Source organism: Dermacentor variabilis, chromosome 2 (genome assembly GCF_050947875.1).
Source record: "Dermacentor variabilis isolate Ectoservices chromosome 2, ASM5094787v1, whole genome shotgun sequence".
Classification (NCBI taxonomy): domain Eukaryota; kingdom Metazoa; phylum Arthropoda; class Arachnida; order Ixodida; family Ixodidae; genus Dermacentor; species Dermacentor variabilis.
Genome location: NC_134569.1, coordinates 188087057 through 188107256, shown reverse-complemented (window position 1 = coordinate 188107256; position 20200 = coordinate 188087057). Strand labels below are relative to the sequence as shown.

Sequence of the window (20200 nt, the reverse complement as noted above, 5' to 3'; positions counted from 1 at the left end):
TTATTCTAGAGGTCGTAGCAGGCGACAGTGTAGATTACAAGGGCACATTGTGAATAGCCCGCTACAGTTCCAGTATATAAGTTCCAGAGGTGCAGGGATCACTGAAGTCTGATTATATTTTTTCTTGCTTGCAGACAAGAGCAGATATGTCGGCTACTTGGTGTATTTCTCTTGAGGTCGTAACTGAGCGGTGGCTCTTGTAGAAGCAAAACCAAGGATACCTCATCACTGACAAGGCAGTAGCCCTATCTGGTGGTGGGTTATGATACCACTGTTCCAATACCGGGGCCTGTGAGATTGGGTGGTATCCTGTTGGGCCACTTCAGACAACCCTGAGGTCATGATGACAGAAAATCTCACCTTCATCAGTTGTTTTACCAAGGGACTGGACGTTGCATTAGCACATATGGTAAGACATTCTGCTCTGGCCACATGGTTCGATTGCCTGCTAGACACTTTTTTCGAGCCATAGTCTCACATTGGCAGCATGTGTCATTGCATGTACATCCTGCCAGACTTGAACAGGACAGAAAAAATTGGGTGATGAAGGATGCGTTACTGGGTCAATAATCTTCAGAGTAGGGCAGCATGCGTTGTCTCATAGATCTGATATACAAGATTTTATTTTGTGTTGTGCTTAAAATTAACTTTGCATGTGAAGTTTGAAGGAGATAGAGGACTTCCAATTCAATGTAATGATGGCTGAAGCATGGCATGGATCATATTGCATAGGCACTGGTGCAAAATTTTGAGTGCAGCAAGAATGATGAAGCAGAATTCCAAGAGTGGCATTGTCAGCATTTGATGGCTGGTCACTCTGTTCATAAAAGGCGCATTCAAAAGCTTTTTTGTGGGAAAGAAATCACCAGGACATGCTCACTCACTTCTCATAAGTTATGCTTAAGGGCCCATTTAACCATTGCAGCATTTAAAAAGCAGGTATCGGTGCGTTTGGGAAGGAGACACTCCAAGCTAGCACTTTCATGGCACCCTGACCTGGAAATTTATGCGTGTGATCACAGGTACATTCGATCACAAAATACTGCGGGGCGCCTGGGCATTGGGCAAAAGGGCCCTCCGCACCTTCTGGTGGCGCACCCCTGTTGTCGAGACTGATGTTTGCGTGCAGGCGCATCCCTCCTTGACTTCCAATTCGTGTAGGCAAATAGGTGAAGGTTTCGAAAGTAATCTTTTAACTTTTTGTTTGTGTAGTAGCTGCACTCATGCTTTTTACACAGTATCATGGAAAGTAAGATAAATGAATGTGCACCTACTATGTGAGTCTGTATGGTAACTCTAGCATTGCACTTAGCAGTTTTGGCAGATCTGGTGCTAGAGAACCAGGCAAAGAAGCTTGGCTATTCGATTGGCCAGTCGGCTCTGCTCTGGGTGTCCAGTCATGGGCTTCATCTGCAGCTGTATGACTTCAGCGCGCCTCGTTTTCAGCAGCCCAGTGGTGCCAATCAACTGTGTTTGATCTGCTGTGCCAACTCTTAAGCATGCCCCTGTCTAGTCTGTGGTTTGCTACCATTTCTGCATATACCTCAGTAGCCTGGTCTTTCACAGGTGGTTGAGTCCTGTTCCTATGTTTCCGAATTCTCTGCTGCCTGCTGGCTTTGTGCTGGCGTGCCCGGTTAGGTGGCCTTTTCCACAAGTTGAGTCTGGAGTTTGGCTGTAGCATCTGCCACGGCATGTTCCAAAATTGCTGCGGGCAGCATCTTAAATCAAGCGCTGGCCTAACAGTGACAGAAAACTGTGTGAATTTTTAAAAATTTATTTACAATACCTACAGCGCCCGAATGGGCATTATTGTAGGGTGGAGTACAGAAAAGTGGAAACCAGATTAATCTGTACATACATGCATAAAAAAACGTTTCCAGACACCACTGACACTGACAGGTCAACAACGCTCTTACACACCTAGAGAAAAATACAATAGGGTACTGTTATATACATATTAATATGCAAACTCTGCAGGACATAAGAACAGACATCAGAAACAATTCAACCAGTGCACCTGCTGCTGCCGGACACACCATTGCCGCACAGTAGCGGTAGTTTCTAAGCAAACAAGTCAAACTTGCGCTGGCCAAACAAAAACAGCCTTTATTTTAGGCTGCCTCGCAGCTTTTCAAGTGAAGCTGTCTGTGCCTCATCTTCCTTCTTTGTGTGGATGGCTTACCTGCCGAGTAAACTGAGCTGATCCTGGTATCAAAACAGGGCCAATCCCAGTTTTGCTGCACCAAATGTTTGAACCACTAAGCAGCTTAGTTGTGTAGCATTTTCAACCACCATTTATGATACATATTAATGAAGTTTTAAAGGTTCTCTGGGTCATGCATAGTTGCTGTATTCTATTTTTTTTTTCATTTAGCTTGTCACAAAAATCACAGTATTATGTTTAAACTTCATCCCATTCATGAGACAAGGAATTCAGCTATGTTGACTTACCTCCACATACAAACAAAGAACTTAAATTGGTGGCTTTTCTTCCCTCCCTGTTCATTGTCTTTATTTGACAATAAAACGTTTTCTTGTGTTCTTCATTATGTCTCTATTGACAATACAAAATTTATGCAGTGTCTGATTCAATATTTGAAATAGTAAAGTACTTTTCAGTATTCTAATTAGACTTCATTAAAATATTTTAGTATTTGAACACACCTGAAAACAGGAAGTTGTAGAAGCAAGCAGGGCAAAGGATGTAATGAGAAGTGAGGTTTGTTCATCAGAAGAGCCCACAGAGCAATACAGCGCATGCATAAGTCTGATGATCAGGAAAACCAAAAGTATACTGGGTGTAGAAAAGGTGTTTATCATTTCTGATATTGAAATACAAACTCTATTGGACAGATTGATTGAGAGATACTTACGCATGAATCCTTGCCAATTTCTTATGCAAAAGGGCAATGATCCATGCATGACATTCAACTACCACAATTTAATCATGCAAAGCTGTTCTAGTGATATGGCTCTATACACTACAGGTTGTCGTACTGTCGGAGCGCTCCTTGTTTAGCAAAAATTGGGTGCATAGCACACATGCACAGTTTCTTTTAGCCGCAGTCTTTGTGTCATTTTAGTCATGAGAGTTCAACAACCATTGTCATCTCAACTGCTGGTCCTTTGAAAAGTGGAATGAATAGCATTATCATTCTTTTATTGGAAAGTGAGTTTTTTGTCCTAATTTACTCGCATACTTGCTAGCCCCGGTAATGATACACGAATTTAAGCCTTAAAAATTAGTATCTTTGCCAGAAATTTGTCTGCCCAGGGGATATATGTTATTTTCTTCAGGATTGGCTGCAGCAGTTCTATTCTCTGTGTGAACATTGGTAGGGTTTTTTTTTGCGTGTGAGCTGTGAAGAGCCAGAGTCCAGACACTATGGGTGCTGTGAGACAACTTAAGTTTTTTACACTATATGCTGTTATGGGCTTATTCCACTAGCCGTTTCGGTTGGTGATGTTGTCCGCTGCCACCACCCGCACACCTGCCACCACAGCCGGTGTCCATCGCAGCTGTCACCAGGCTCTTACCCACCATGGGGTCATGTGATATGTGTGCACTTTGCATTGCAGTTGCACATTATTACAGCAGGTGGCATGCCATGTAGCAGTTGCATAGGTAGCGTTAGGAGGCAGCTTGTCTTTCCTATCAGGTATGTGGCTCTTGCCCACTATGGGGGATTGGCCATGAAATTGATGGATTGTGTTGAGGAAGAAAATGAATATTAAGGAGATGTATACATAAATGCTAGAATGAAAATGTGTAAAGCACACCTGATTAAAGCAAGCAAGTTAGGTCACCGTTTGTCGCCGCGCTGTTTCAAAAGGGATGCCAACAAATCACCATCATAATCAGCATCAAATGTTCCACTTGTCACTCGATGTGACATGCGCACTGCATAGCTTCGATACGTGCAAACTTGGCATTGCAGTTGCATTGTATTCCGTTAGGTGTCCCGACATGTAGGAGTTGTATGCTGCATGTAGCTGGACCTGGTTAACTCAAGCAGGCTAAGTGAATATTTGTCACCACCCCATTACAGAAAAGATGCCCATAAATCATCTTCATCAACAGTATCTTATCCTGCGACAGGTCAAGGGAGGTGACATGTGCACCACATAGTCTTGATACCTGTGTCTACTCAACGGTACACATCACGGCGCCTCCTTTGTAAAGTATGAACTGCTGCTGAAGAATCGAATCATAGGTCTGCATGCACAGCTGCAACCAGGCAATGCTGTGGTCAGCACACTGCTGTGCAGAGAGCAGCACCAACTGCAGCTAGCTGTCGACGCCAGACGGACAGTTCAGATCATTCTCGTGAAAACGACGCAAAGGGACTTTGCCATGAAGGCCCTCTAGTGCGTGCTGCCGAAAATAGAGTTCCTATGGCGCTGCTTCTCCAGCTTAGTCTGTGACTGTGCTGGATGTGCCGCGCAGGCCTGTGACTTTTTTTCTAAACCTGAACGTGCAACATGAAACAAAACAACACTGTGAGAACCTGCACACGTGATCAATGCTGCACACTTCCACATTCTGTGGTGCAAAGAAAATTGCCTTGTTTCATGGTTACAGTGCTTTTCCTTCTGCGAATGCATATTTCTTGGTCTATTCTTTGATTTTGTTTACCTTTCGTATGCTTCTTCAGTCTAATGGGATTTGTTGAAAGTGCTGGAATGTTTTCGCAGGATTAGTTTGGCTTCCAAGTGTTGTCTGAGTTTAATACTGCTAAAAAATGAAAAAAATGCCCAGGGCGTGATGCTGCTGGCTTCATCAGTGACTGGGGCTCTGGATGCTACGTCCTGGATGCTTTCACCGTTTGAACGCAACCAGGCCTGCTGGGATGGTGTGACAGGCTGGTGCAACCTAGAAGCTTGGCCCAACAGTTTGAAAAGGTGTGCCTGCTGCCTAGCCCAAGAATGACCAGGGGACATATTCTCGAGCGGTAACTTTCGGACATATCACTTTCAGTGTGCGCTTATTGGTTGGTTAAGCAAAACTGGATGAGCTGATTGGGTGGTGGAGCACTACGTCCCGTGAAAGTGATAGTATCGCTGGAATTGATTGTCCTAGAATGCGTCCCCAGCTGGATGCCATGTCACCCAATGCTTGTGTTCATCATTACTGTATTTGTGAGTGATTGTGATTGCCCTAATGAGGTATTAATTTCTTCTCTTGTAACCATTTGATGGACCATGCAGAGTTCACTTGTAAACTTTGGTTGTTCATAGACTATTAACCTGAGTAGCATTTTGTTTCGGTACTTTTGGTGCAGCCAACCAGAAAAATTTTCAAAGCACTGAAATGGCGAGAAAATGGTTAGTTACTTGTGACCTTGTCACAGTACCCAAAATTTGCCTGAGCAGAGTTTCTACAAAAACTTTTCTGGCGAGTGATTATTCTAGTTTAAGATGCTAACAACCTTGTATGTATAGTCAGTTGCCTTAGATAGTCTATCAATGTTTGACGCAGTCCTCGTCCCTAAACACAGTTTGTCTGTGTTCACTGGTTAGTACCTCGCATGTGTTCGAAAACTTGTGCCCACATACTCACCCATCCTCATCATAGGCATGGAGTGCAGGGGGGGGAGGGAGGTTCAATAGTCACCTGCTATTTATTTCACTGTCAGGCTGGTGCATTTCTCGATGTGTATGTCATTGAAATGAAAGAGGAAAATTGTGATGCACCTGTAAATACTAGCATAAAGTGGCAGATGAAATCGGTGCAAGCTTCCTCGATAGAAATTCGTCCTGGTCTGGGTATCGAACCTGCGACACGTGCCTTTTTTGGGCCAATTGCTCTATGGTCTGAGCCAGCCAGGAGGTCAAATTAATCGCCAACTCAAAGTGTAGGAACACTAGGTATAGAAAATCAATTCTGAGGAAACTTGCAAGGTGGAGTAAGTTCTGTTAAAGTGAAAAATTGTTGTCCACTAAGAAAGCATCATTATTATTTTTCAAAACCATTAGCCTAGCAGCTCACCATTATTCTTATCAATAAAAGTATACAATTGGGGCATTGGACAGGTAGGAACTTAGAGGGTAACTGAGAAGCTTTAGAAGAAGGTAAGAACCACGCAAGAATGATGGAACAAACGATGATAGGCTAATAGGTGCAACATTGAGAGCTAGGAATATGGTAGTATGAATTAGAAGGGAAAGGGGGAGTAGGCGATATTCTAGCTGGGATAAAGAGGGTGAGATTGAGTTTGGCAGGCCATGTAATGCTTAGAGCAGATAACTGGTCGTCAGTTAGAGCAACCAAACGGGCACCGAGGAAATGAATATGCAGTTGATGATGGCAGAGAACACGGTGCTGTGGTTAGGCAAGAGCATTTGCAGGCATACAATAGAATCGGCTGACTCGTGGCATGTGTAATCATACATTGCTGGAAGGGGCCCTTGTCTTGCAACAGACGTTCAAAAGTTGATAGTCACTTGAGTATATGCTAAAGAGGATGAAGGTGAAAGCCTGCATACTTTATTTATTTATTTATTTATTATCATACTCTCAAGGCCCTTAGGCATTACAGAGAGGAGTGGTGATTACTACAAATAAATTTGTGGACAATATTCTTGAAGTTTATGGCATCAGAAATGGCAGTGATGGAGGCAGGGAGGTGGTTCCAGTCATCCATCGTTCGTGGTAAAAGGGAATCAAAATAAACGTTCGTGCGACAAGTGGGAACTTCCACCTTAAAACGATGATCCATGCGTGACGATATGTATGAAGGCGGGGAGATTAGTTCATCCTTAAATGTTTCGTTAGTGTAATAAACCTTATGAAGAAGGCATAGGCGAATGTATTTACGACATAGCTTTAGGTTAGGCAAGCCAAGGGTTAGTTTCATTGACGAGACACTTGCATGACAAGAATAATTAGAAAGAATAAAACGAGCAGCTCAGTTTTGAATGGATTCCATGGTATTTTTTAGCTTTAGAGTAGAAGGGTTGAAAATGGAGCATGCATATTCAAGTTTAGGCCTCACTAAGGATTTGTACAGAAGTAACTTTACAGCTGCAGTTGCCACTGAAAAATTATGCCGTAAGAACCCAAGCACGTGATTAGTGTTACTGTAAATGTAATTTATATGAATGTTCCATGTAAGATTGTGTGTAATGTGGATACCAAGATATTTGTATGATGAAACATTTTCTACAGATATGTTGTTAATATTGTATGTAGGAAGGGTGGTATTTCTGGCAGCATGGGACAAACGCATCGCCTTACATTTATTAGATTCATTATTTATTAGATTCATGAGACATTCATTACATTAATTGACATTTTCATTAGAATGCGTTGTTACTTCCTGTTACTTGTTTTCTCCCACCATAAGTTGTGGGTTCGGATGCCTTAATTAACTCTACATTCATCAGCTGTGACTTAATTAATTTACCCTAATTATCACCAGAGGTTGTGGGTTTCCGGGTTTCCCTCCCACGAAAGGTTGTGGTTTGAGTGCCCTAATTAATTGTATCTTAATTTACCCTACCTTAATTAACTCAACCTTAATTAATACCAACTCTTTCTTGCCTCTTGACCTTCACCATGTCAATTGGAATCCAGCTTGGAGAGGCCAGTTTGCCCATATCTCCATGCTAGGTCATGGGTTGGAGTGCCTTAATTAACACCAAAGGTCGTTGGTTCAACTTGACCTTCACGATGTCAATTCAAATCCAACTTGGAGATATAGCTAATTCGCCCATATCTACAAGTGGGTTGGACTCCCACCAAAAGTCATGGGTACAAGTGCCTTAATTAACTCCACCTTAATTAACTGTGCCTTAAGTAGCACCACAGGTCGTGCTGACGTTTCTTCTACTTCACCTGAGAGTCATGCTTTCTCCTCAATAAATTGATGGCTTAGTTCACCTTAACACCAAAGCTCACGGGTTTGAATCCCACAAAAGTTTCAGGGTCTTAAATAACTTTGCCTTAATTAACGCCACAGGTCATGGGTTCGACTCCCACCAAAGGTCGACGGTTCAAAATCCTGTGAATTTTGGTGCCGTAACGCCGGACATTAGATTTTTTGACCCATGAGTCATCTAAGGCTTTTGCCCTAATAAGCTGATGATGACAAAAAAATAGAAAAATTTGATGAAAAGCAGTTTTGCCTGAGCTAACAGTTATCTAATCTGCCACTGCTTTCAGAGGGAAGAAGAATAGAAGAAAAAGTTGGGGTCACCTTATCATGTGATAGAGAGAGAGAGAGAGAGAGAGAGAGAAGAAGAAACTTTATTATAAAGAGAAAGGAGTTATGTGGTTGGGGCCCTCAGTCCAGGGCCCCAATGGCTGTCATTACTGCTTGTGCTCGTCGTATCAGGGCCAGTCAGACCTGAGGCTTGGAGCGACGGAGGATCGCCTCCCACTGCGCATATGTTGGTTGGGGGGATTGTAGAACAGCGATATCCTTAGGTAGTTTTTGGCACTCAATCGTGACGTGGAACGTCGTCGGTGGTGCACCGCAGCCTGGGCAGGTGGTGGGATATAAGGTTGGGGAGAACTTGTTGAGAAGGAGGAGGTTCAGATAAGAATTGGTTTGAAGCCGTCTCAGGGATACGGCTTCATTGAGGGAGAAGGATTTGGGTGGAGGGTGATATCGCAAGCGCCCTAGTCTGTAAAAGTCTAGAGTATCACGCTATGTGTTGGGCAAATTCTGGGAGGCTTGATATGGGTTGCTCGCCTCACTGCCAGGTGCCCGGCAGGTTAGCTCTCGGGCAGCCGCATGAGCGTGGTCATTGCCCGACAGTGAGGCATGAGCAGGTGTCCACATCAGCCTGATGCGTGGTATTGAGGGATCCGGCATGGCGGATCCCTCAATTGATCCTTCCATTGTTTGCCTTGCTTGCCTCTGCATTTGCAGTGGATCTGCATGACGCTGGGGCGGCTGCATGAACCTCTGTTCAGGTGGATACTGTAGACAGTGGCTTGGTGGACGACACAAAGCTCTTTGGACACAGCTTCACAGGAAATATATGTGAGCATTTTAGGAGCTCATTATGCTTGTCCAAATGGTGCAAGCAGCGTATAAGGTGCTTGTACTGGAAGCGTGGCTAGAAATGTATTCCAAGCTGTGCAAGCTTTCTGCTTCTTAATTAAATCAGGATTAGGGTCTTCTGCTTTTTGTTCTTTATTTGCCAATCACCTTCGAGCAGTGACTTGTCATGTTTCTGGCTCGGTAATGTTCGTTGGTGTGGTCACTATCTTATTGTTTATTTTCTGCCAAATTGCTTGCGGGTCTGCTCATCTGCTTAAGATTTGTTCTTGCCGTGCAAAACAGCTTGGAAAGTCAATATTATGTAGTTTGTAGTTCTGTATATTGTTGAGTGGGCCTAAGTTTTAGTGTCAGTTGGGGTGGATGTGTGTAGATAACATGCGTGAAACTTACTATGCAAGGTTGCATATTACGCGACGAAGTAGGGCATTTGTGTCTGTTCGTGAGAATGGAATGCGTACTTCAGAAGCATTATCTAAAGCAGTTCTTGCTTCAGCGTCTGCCTGTTCGTTCCGTACATTGGAACACTGGACCCACTGTTGGAATCGCACCGCTGGCACGAGTTGTTGGGAACTCGGCGCTGACGCCCGTTGTTGCACCTGGGTCGCAAGCCCCAAGGGTAGCGTTGGCCTGGCGGCCTGGGGTACAACTGGAAGCATCCGAAGGTCCCGGCAAAGCATGAGTCGACTGGTAACAACAAAACAACTTGTTTATTCTAACATCGCAAAGAGTTGGCGGTCAGGTTGACCGAAGTAGAGAGACGGGAGTGCACGTTACTCAACAGAAGAAATCGGAGCCCCCCTTGGCGTCCGGGGGCAGCTGCTTTTATACTCTCGCAGTTGAGGGCAAGAAGGAACCCCTCTATAGACGAGCACGTGACTGTGCCGCTCGGGCACAATGGGATGAGAAGGTGGCGTAGCCGTCGTGCCGGCGCCGTTCGGGCACAATGGGAAGAGAAGGTGGCGCATACGTCATGTCGGCGCCGGTCAGACCCCCTCGCTTCACAGTTGGGGGAGCTCCTCTCCCCGGCTGCCGCGCTTCGACAAGCGTGGGCACCAACATGCACATACACACACACACGCACATGAAGACACGTGGCATTAGAACAGGCCTGGACGCGCTTGGCGGGGAGGCGTAGCGGCGGCGCCGAACGGGCCAAAATGTCTGCCGCTTTGAACGAAGCCCCGGCGTCCGTTGCAGCCGCGCCGGCTAAACCGCGCGTCGTAGGCGAAACGTAACAGACCGCCCCGCCGGGGGAAGGAGATCCCGATGGTCAGGGGACTGCATCCGCTGTCCGGAGGGATGTCGCTCGATGATGCTCATAACCGAAGTCTGGCGTCCCTCGACGTTTCTTGAGCGCAGCGCACAGAGAAGGCCTCGTTCTCTCGTTCAGGTTCGCACGGGACACTGCAAAGTGACTTCGGGAGAGTTCACATTTTTGTTCTCGTTCCCGGCAAGCGTTAGAACTACGCTGAAACTCAACCGCTTAGTCAGCAAGCACGGCACAGCCCTCACTAAGCCCTGCCAGGCTCTTTCCCCTTCTATACCACTGCCTAGTTCCTTACAGTAGTCTAGCAGCACTCAGAACGCGTCCACAAATTGGAAAATTGCACTAGAAAGCATGTCATCACTTTGAAACACTAAACAAAAGCAATATGTTAAAAATCCTGCCTCAGGAAGAAAAACATCAGTAACAAACAATTTTGAGGCTGATTCCTACGTTAGGGGCTTCGACTTAAGCCATCGGCGTTACCGTTGAGACTCCCCTTTTTGTAACGCACCTCAAAGGAATATTGTTGCAAAGCGAGGCTCCAGCGCAGGAGGCGGCCATTTTTGGGAGAGATGGTCTGCAGCCATTGGAGAGGGCAGTGATCCGTCTCAATGATAAACCTCGAGCCGGCTAGATAGCATGACAATTTCTGAACGGCCCACACGAGACACGCACACTCTTTCTCGGTGGCGCTATATGCCTGCTCACGACTGGTCAGCTTACGACTAGCATACAGGACGGGGTGTTCTACTTCTCCATTTTCCCGTTGGCACAGTACAATGCCCATGCCTCGCTCACTAGCATCGCACTGAACAACGAACCCTTTTGTATAGTCTGGCGATCGTAGCACCGGCTGGCTTGTTAGGGCACTCTTTAGGGCGCTAAAAGCTCTTTCCTTTGTCTCGTCCCATACGACTGTTTGGGGCTCTGTTTTTCTTAGGGCATCCGTCAGGGGAGCCGCGATATCAGAGTACCTGGGGATGTACCTCTGATAGTAGCCGGCGACACCTAAGAACGACCGAATATCGGTCTTCGTGCGCGGTTGCGGGAAGTCTCGCACAGCGGCCACCTTTATTTCAGAGGGGCGGCGACGACCCTGACCAATCACGTGACCGAGGTAGACAACCTCGGCCTGTGCTAACTGGCACTTGGGAGCCTTGACTGTCAAGCCCGCTTCGCGCAGGCGGGTTAGCACTGCCCGCAAGTGTGCCATATGCTCAGACCAGGATGCGGAGAATATCGCTACGTCGTCTAAATACGGTAAAGCGAATTCTTGCTGTCCCCGCAACACTTTATCCATGAGGCTTGAAAAACAGTATGGCGCATTCTTCAAACCAAAACTCAACACTTTAGGACGGAATGTTCCCATTGGTGAAATGAACGCCGCATACCTACTAGCCTCTTCTGTAAGTGGAACCTGCCAATAACCCCTGACAAGATCTAGGGTGGAAATAAACTGAGCGCTACTAACTTTCTCAAGGCGCTCCTCGATGTTAGGGATCGGATAAATTTGATCCTTAGTGATGGAATTAATCCTGCGGTAGTCGACGCAAGGACGAGGTTCCTTGCCCGGTACCTCAACTAAAATCAAAGGGGAGGTATAATCACTCTCACCTGCCTCAATAACACCGAGCTGTAGCATTTTCTTTACCTCAGCCTCCATAATATCGCTCTGGCGGGGTGACACCCGATACGCCTTGGATCGTACTGGCTCTGGGGAGGTAAGTTCTATATCATGAGTAAGTACAGAAGTCCTACCAGGCCTCTCAGAGAACAGACCTTGAAACTCTTGTAAGAGCTGGTGTAGTTCGGTTTTCTGCTCAGGCGACAGCGATGCTTTACTGATTAAGTCACTAATGACTTGATCGGTGTCTTCCTTGTTCGTCACTGAGCCTAGTCCCGGAAGCTCGACCGGAAGCTCTTCGGGAACGTTTACCATCATTCACACTACTGCTTCCCTTTGTCTATAAGGTTTGAGCAGATTACAGTGGTAAACTTGCTGTGCTTTCCGCTTTCCTGGCAGACTCACCACGTAGTTGACGTCTGACAGTTTTTGAACAATCCGTGCTGGGCCCTCCCACTGCACGTCTAGTTTGTTGTTTAGCGATGTGCGCAATATCATGACCTCATCGCCCACCTCAAAACAACGGGCCCTGGCGGTCCGATCATAATAAACCTTGGCCCTCTGCTGGGCCTTTGCCATTGCTTCACCTGACAACTCCTGTGCCCTTCTTAAGCGTTCGAGGAGCTTAAGCACGTACTCCACCACGACTGGGTCGTCGCCCCTGCCTTCCCACGATTCTCGAAGCATGCGAAGCGGAGATCGCAGCGAGCGACCGTACACCAGCTCAGCTGGCGAAAACCCCGTAGCCGCATGCGGCGCGGTCCGTAATGCAAACATCACCCCAGGCAGACACAGCTCCCAGTCAGTTTGATGTTCAAAACACAATGCTCTCAACACGCGCTTCATGACGGAGTGGAGCTTCTCAACGGAATTCGACTGTGGGTGGTACACTGAGCTGTGTAACAGCTTTACCCCACACCTTTCGAGAAAAGTTGTCGTCAAAGCGCTAGTAAACACTGTGCCCTGATCTGATTGGATTTCCGCAGGAAAACCAACTCGCGCAAATATGGACAGTAGTGCATTGACTATCTCAACTGAGCTGAGTTCTTTAAGCGGCACTGCTTCAGGGAACTTTGTCGCTGGGCAGATCACAGTCAAAATGTGTCTGTACCCCGTGGCTGTTACCGGCAGAGGTCCCACTGTATCAATAACGAGCCGTCTAAAAGGCTTCGTAATGATAGGTACCAATCTCAACGGCGCCCTTGATTTGTCCCCTGGTTTGCCCACCCGCTGACAGGTGTCACATGTCCTCACGAAATGGTCTGCGTCCCGAAAACACCCTGGCCAATAGTACTCTTGCAAGAGACGGTCCTTAGTTTTCTTAACTCCTAGGTGTCCGGACCACGAACCCCCATGCGACAAGCGCAACAGATCCTGACGATAGCATTGAGGAACGATCAGCTGATCGAACTCCACTCCCCTGCGGTCTCGATACTTCCATTACAGGACCCCACCTCTTTCCACAAAGCGAGCATTTTTCTTGGCGATACCTTCCTTGACAATTCAGCGTATGTTTTCTAGGCTGCCATCCTTCTTTTGCTCGGCTATCAAAGCCGACCGGCTGACTTTTAGCAACCTATTAAGTCCGTCTGACGTAGGCGCGATGAGTAAATCTGTAGATAGCTCTTCTAACTTTCCCGTGTCGGGCATTTCCTCTCCAGTATCTGGCGCCTTCAACGTTACAGACTCAATTTTATTCAGTTCAGGCGTGCTCTGAATATCAGCTTGCTGCGCCTCTGACCCTTTTTCATTGTTGGACAACGTCGGCCCCGCAATTACCGCCTTTGCAGCGAGCTCCCGAACCTTCGATCTGGTTAAGGCCTGAACGCTAGCCTCACCAAACAAAAGCCCCTTCTCGCGCAGGAGGTGATCGGACCTGTTGGAAAATAGGTACGGGTACTGGGGGGGCAGCATAGATGACACTGCCGCCTCCGTCTCAAGCGCTCCGAAAGGTCCTTCAATAAGCACTTTTGCTACCGGCAGACACACGCTATGAGCTTCCACGGCTTGCTTGATCCATGCGCACTCGCCCGTGAACATATGGGGTTCTACGTAAGAGGGGTGAACTACATCCATTGTAGCTGCGGAATCGCGAAGCACTCGGCACTCTTTCCCGTTCACGAGGAGGTCTCGCATGTAAGGCTCGAGAAGCTTCATGTTCTCGTCAGTGCTGCATATTGACAAAAACACAACTTTTGGTGTTGTTTCCGGACACTGCGCCGAAAAGTGACCCGGCTTCTGGCACGTATAACAAACGCGCGCTTGCCTCGTCTCGAACCGCTTTCTGCGTTCGGCTTCGGCTGCCGCCGTCTCCTTAGGTTCGGTCGCACTGCTTTCACTCGCATCCGCACTACGTGTGTTCCCCTTGGCTCTCATGGGTGTGAACTTTGGCCTCTCAAACTTCGAGCCAAACTCACCCTTTTGACCGTCCTTAGCTCCGCGAGCCCGACGCGTCACAAACTCCTCGGCTAGCTCGACGGCTTTAGCCACTGTACTAACGTCTGGCCTATCCAAGACCCAGTACCGCACGTTCTCAGGTAACCGACTATAAAACTGTTCCAGCCCGAAGCACTGCAGAACTTTATCGTGGTCACCAAACGCTTTCTCTTCTTTGAGCCATTCCCGCATGTTTGACATAAGCCTGTACGCAAACTCTGTATATGACTCACTTTTGCCTTTCTCATTTTCCCGAAACTTCTGACGGAACGCCTCCGCTGACAGCCTGTACTTCTTTAGCAGACTCGATTTCACTTTGTCGAAATCCTCTGCCTCCTCCCTATTCAAGCGAGCGACTACGTCGGCCGCCTCGCCGGGTAACAAAGTGAGCAAGCGCTGTGGCCACGTTTCCCGAGAGAACCCCTGCTTCTCGCACGTTCGCTCAAAGTTAACCAGGAACAAACCAATGTCCTCTCCAAGCTTAAACGGCCGCATCAGGTCAGTCATTTTGAACAATACTCGTTCTCCTGCACCGTGTGCCTGACTTCCATTACGAGCGCGTTCCATCTCTACCTCAAGACGCTTCATTTCCAAAGCGTGTTGACGGTCGCGCTCTTCTTTTTTCTCTTGTTGCTCTCGCTCTTTTTGTTCTTTAAGTTCGCGCTCCTGTTTCTCTTTTTGCTCTTTAAGTTCGCGCTCCTGTCTTTTTGACCTCTCCTCAATAGTCTCAAGGCATTCCGACAGCTCGTCATCGTCAGCCTCTAACTCAAGAATAGCCTTTAGCAGTTCTGGTTTTCTGAGTTTGTCTGAGACATCCAGACCCAACTCTCTTGCAAGCTCCAGCAATTTCGGTTTGCGCAACGACTTCAAATCCATGGCTGCTCTGAATGCTGCTTTCTCTACTGCCGACTATTGTCTTGCCGCAATCTAACCCGGCAGCAACGACAACCACAATTACCAGCTCTGTTTCTGACACTAACAAAAGCCTGGCAAAACTCAGAAGAAGAAAGTCCCGCACTCACCAAACCTCGCAGCCAAGAATTCAGCGCAGTCGTTCCGCTGCAGGCAACCAGTCATCACACAGGGCTCGTTGCACTGCTCCCGGATCGTCGATGAGCTGCTCAGCATACAGTCAATCGCATATCTTCGCTGCTGGCCTCCGTTGTCGCGATGTCACCGCTGGCAGACAGTTGTTGGAATCGCACCGCTGGCACGAGTTGTTGGGAACTCGGCGCTGACGCCCGTTGTTGCACCTGGGTCGCAAGCCCCAAGGGTAGCGTTGGCCTGGTGGCCTGGGGTACAACTGGAAGCATCCGAAGGTCCCGGCAAAGCATGAGTCGACTGGTAACAACAAAACAACTTGTTTATTCTAACATCGCAAAGAGTTGGCGGTCAGGTTGACCGAAGTAGAGAGACGGGAGTGTACGTTACTCAACTGAAGAAATCGGAGCCCCCCTTGGCGTCCGGGGGCAGCTGCTTTTATACTCTCGCAGTTGAGGGCAAGAAGGAACCCCTCTATAGACGAGCACGTGACTGTGCCGCTCGGGCACAATGGGATGAGAAGGTGGCGTAGCCGTCGTGCCGGCGCCGTTCGGGCACAATGGGAAGAGAAGGTGGCGCATACGTCGTGTCGGCGCCGGTCAGACCCCCTCGCTTCACAGTTGGGGGAGCTCCTCTCCCCGGCTGCCGCGCTTCGACAAGCGTGGGCACCAACATGCACATACACACACACACGCACATGAAGACACGTGGCATTAGAACAGGCCTGGACGCGCTTGGCGGGGAGGCGTAGCGGCGGTGCCGAACGGGCCAAAATGTCTGCCGCTTTGAACGAAGCCCCGGCGTCCGTTGCAGCCGCGCCGGCTAAACCGCGCGTCGTAGGCGAAACGTAACACCACCCAGATCGACGACACAAGCGATTACACGAATGGGACCCAGAAATCAAATTTCGTATGCCTCACAAGCTCAAAAGAAGCCAAACGAGCATGGTGCACCGGATTCGCCTTGGTGTAGCATTCACCAACCGTTATAGACATATGATAGGTGGCAGTGATACTAGCCCAAACTGTGAATACTGTGAGGTGCCAGCAACACTTGATCATATATTTTGCGTGTGTCTCGCGTACGCGCAAGAACAACAGCAACTGGTCTCTTCCATTGCAAAGATACATAAGAGGCCTATCAGACGAGTTTATTTTAGGTCCTTGGCGTAATGCAAACACTGCAGCCCTGATAACAAGTGCTGCTATAGCTTTTCTCCAAGCCACTGGGCTGGACGCACGGCTTCAGAGATGCTACAACTCTGTGAATCTGTATATAGTCATCGCTTCCTTATATCATCATCATCATTCATCAGCCCTTTCCCTCCTCGTCCCTTTTCCCCAGTGTAGAGTAGCAGGCCAGAGCAAGTTATAGCTCAGGCCGACCTCTGTGCTTTCTGTAAATAAGTTTCTCTCTCTCCTATTATGCAAGGAACTGGCTACTCCCTTTGTCACTGTGTAATGAGCGGCACTTGCTCTTGCTGATGTTCCAGGTTTGAAGTCCTTTCTGTGGATGTCAGTGATATAATGCTGGCAAATTAGTGAAATTTTATATCCTCGAGGAAAGCTGTGCATTGTGAAGGGTGACACAGGCAGTCCCCTTGTCTAGCAGCAGTCTGTGAAGTTGCCCTCGCAGGTTCATTCCATTCCTTAATATGCCAGTTGCTATTTTTGCAGCCAACTACTGCACACTTCTACCCTTTACCATTCCACATCTCTCAGCATGAGTGGAGCACAGTGCGTTGGTGATCACCCAGTTGTATTTCCTACAGCTGATCGAACAGTAGCAGGGCAGAGTCAGTAATGGTTTCGCATTCACGCGCTTTCACTTGAGGCAATGTGCACTGCACCGCCAAAAGTGACATCTTGTTCTTTTAGAGCGAACTGCTCTGTGAAAAGGGTCTACATATACTTCTCATTCTCTGGCTTCTGCCAAGCATGTGGCTTATTGAACTGAAGTTTTCAAAGTAAATTGCGGCAGACGATCAGCAAAGTACTACGTACACGTGAGCCGCAGACATGATGGCTTCGGATTTTAATTACAGTTTACAAGGAAGTGTAATTCTCTTACGAAGAAACTCAGACAAAGCTTTTTGGAGGACAACTATTCATGTGTAAGCCGAAAAAATTGCATGTGCAGTAGTACCCTTGTGACGTCCGTGGGGAAATATTCAAAAATAGACGTTCGGTGAATGTCATATTTGTCTCTGAAATAGTGCACAGACATTGGCACATAATTTGGATGTCCTATGGACGAAGTGTTTTCACTAGGATTTCACTCAAGTGCCTGTTGTCAAATGGTGCTGATCAAGAGGTCCATGCCTGCTGTTCACAGTCATAACGGGGACGAGCAAAAAGTATGTCCCACTGTCTGAGGATTTTTGCACATATTCAATGTTAACAGCAGCTGCATAAAACACGAGCACATAATGAAGTAGTTAGGGATAGGTTATGGACATCTTCGTCTCTCACTTGAGATATCCGTGTTTACTCGCGATGGAATACATTCTTGTATCCATAAATGCCAGGTGGGTGTTTCCTTCAATGTATCATGCATGGATAGAACTGTAATTTTTGATTTGCTGCTACATTACAACATTTCAGTTGATAATGAGCATTTGTGTTGTTTTTGATGTCTCCCTTGTGTCACTGTACTAAGCGTCTGCATTTAAAATCATGAATCATAACCCAACTTGCTCGACTTTCTGTCGTCTGAAGCTATGTTAAAGCACAAATCACCATCGTCACATGAGGTCCTGCAGCTGATAAGAATACAGGCAGCAGATGCGTCTTATGAATGCATCCATGGTCCAAGACGACCATTTTGTGCTGGACTGTGTTTTTGTAGAAAAACGTGCGCAGCAGATGGTGACAATTATTGCAACACTGGGAGCATTCAAAATAAATGGAAGAAAAAGCACTCTTGCACTTTTGTTTGAAATGTGACAGCTGCCATTGTAGTACAGTAAAGAACTTCTGCTTGCTTTATAGGGTCCCTGAAATGGCTTTTGACATTCACCTAGACACAGAGAGTATCTCTCAAGGAAATCTTTCTCACAAGAAGTTCGTGTCAGTGCCCTATAATAAAACAGGTACGAGTGGTTATAAATTAGTTCTGTCATCTCAATCCTCTGTGTCCTCATAACCTTTACTCCGGGTGGCCATTGCCATGTCTTGCCTCCTTCCTGTGGTGGCACAATTGTTGTCTACTTCTGGTTTATTTGAACAAAGTTTGTTCCCGCATATCTTTCAAAGAAAGGTTTTCTCATTAAGCCTAAGCTACATAGAGCATACTTTAAAGACAAACTTCCCACGGCGAATGGAGAGACGGTAGCGCAAAGTGCCATGTTTGCTGGCTTGCACTACATGAATTGAAAAGCGCCAGGTGCCACTGTGGGCGCTTGTCGCAGTTTCTGGTATTCTTTTGGTTTGATAGTAGCCTGATAACATGTAAATACCCAACACATATGCCTACAATTCTCTCTATGTTATGCTTGCAAGATTTGCTTGTATCTGTCAGCGGTAAAAACAAGCACTGCCATAGCTAGGCTACAGCTGCTGCTCACTTGTGAATGGGGATGAAATGGGTTATTCATAATGTTTCCTTTTCTGTAGAATTAAACAGAAAGAAAGGGAGGCACCAAAAGAACAGTAGATCAGCAGCCGTAATCGAACCCACACTGTCCGAGTAAAAGACAGAGACAGTACCACTACACTAAAGTCTACCTCCAAATGCCATTTACGGAAGCGAAAATCTCGGGAGCCTGGCCTCACAGTTCATTAGCCCAGAAAGCAGTTCGAGCGCTTTTTCACTACCAACAGACTTGAGTGCCTGGCTATAGACATCCTGCACCTAAGTTATCTCTCTCACTCTCTCTCTCACACACACACACCCTCTTTCTCTCTTTCACTCCCCATACCCCTCCCCACGTGTAGGGTAGCAAACTGGACTCAGTCTGGTTAACCACCCTGCCTTTCCTTATTCCCTTCTCTCTCTCTCTCTGTACCTCCAGATGGTGACTCTCTGATGGATGTTTTGTCATGTTGTAAATCACGTTCAGATGCCATCGCAGCACTTTTCTTTCAGGATCTCAGCTTGTTAAGAGATTGTTCTGCTACCATTAAAGGCAAATTATACACAAGAATAGTCTCTCTGACAAATGCAGAACCTACGGTTACAGCTAAAAGCGGCTTTGTTTTCAAAACCCAGGGTGAATGCTGAGTTGACCAAGGAGGTTGGTGTTGACATTACTGTGCGGTGCTTGTGTCTTCTACAGCGTGCAGTCACTGCAGTTGGCAGCGCAATATGAGCCTAGCACAGTGCTGGTAGCATTCGTGTTGCTGCCGCCAAAGGGGACATTGCTACACCTATTTTCATTGGGAATCCCCTCCGCTTCCATCAGCTGCCATCGGCTACAGCTGCCACAGCTGTAGCAGACGATCGGCATTCTCAGCCAGAAGTGGGCCATTGGTTTGAAAAGAAATGTCCACGTTGATTGCATTTGTGTATATTTATTTTTAAGGTTACACAAATAACTATGCATATGTATGGTATTAAAAGTAAGCCTAATGAAGCGACATGGTTTTGGCATTGTCGATGACCTTGTTTGGGCTGCCAATCGAATCGCTCACCCGAGTGACACTGCTCACCCAAGCTACATAGCCTGGGAAGGGTCGGCTGAACACTCAGGGGTGCGGCATTGCTGATATGTATCGGTGCACATTTTAAAGCTTTATAATCAATTACATGCTTTGTGCATAGCAATTAAATATGCCTTGAAATGATCAGGACGACCTACCCTACCAACTCAGTACTTTTTTA

The 20200-nt window shown here is 47.0% G+C and overlaps 1 protein-coding gene across 2 annotated transcripts; it reads left to right on the top strand.

Annotated features, from left to right (window-relative positions):
* On the top strand, positions 1–18540 carry LOC142573003 (uncharacterized). 2 transcript variants are annotated; one of them, XM_075682489.1, is made up of 3 exons: positions 1–409; positions 4760–4902; positions 18370–18540. In XM_075682489.1, the coding sequence occupies exons 1-3, from the start codon at positions 341–343 to the stop codon at positions 18521–18523; spliced, it is 366 nt and encodes a 121-aa protein (XP_075538604.1). In that variant the 5' UTR covers positions 1–340; the 3' UTR covers positions 18524–18540. The 2 variants fall into 2 exon arrangements, with proteins under 2 accessions (XP_075538604.1, XP_075538605.1); XM_075682490.1 differs by lacking the exon at positions 18370–18540 and adding an exon at positions 8877–9291.
* Positions 18541–20200: the final 1660 nt, after the last annotated feature.

Excerpts from the sequence above, each read along its gene's own strand:
- LOC142573003 (XM_075682489.1), top strand. The coding sequence starts at position 341 with ATGATGACAGAAAATCTCACCTTCATCAGTTGTTTTACCAAGGGACTG. Across the intron at positions 410-4,759 it reads ACGTTGCATTAGCACATATG|GGCGTGATGCTGCTGGCTTC; the intron begins GTAAGACATTCT and ends AAAAATGCCCAG. Across the intron at positions 4,903-18,369 it reads TGGCCCAACAGTTTGAAAAG|GGTCCCTGAAATGGCTTTTG; the intron begins GTGTGCCTGCTG and ends CTTGCTTTATAG.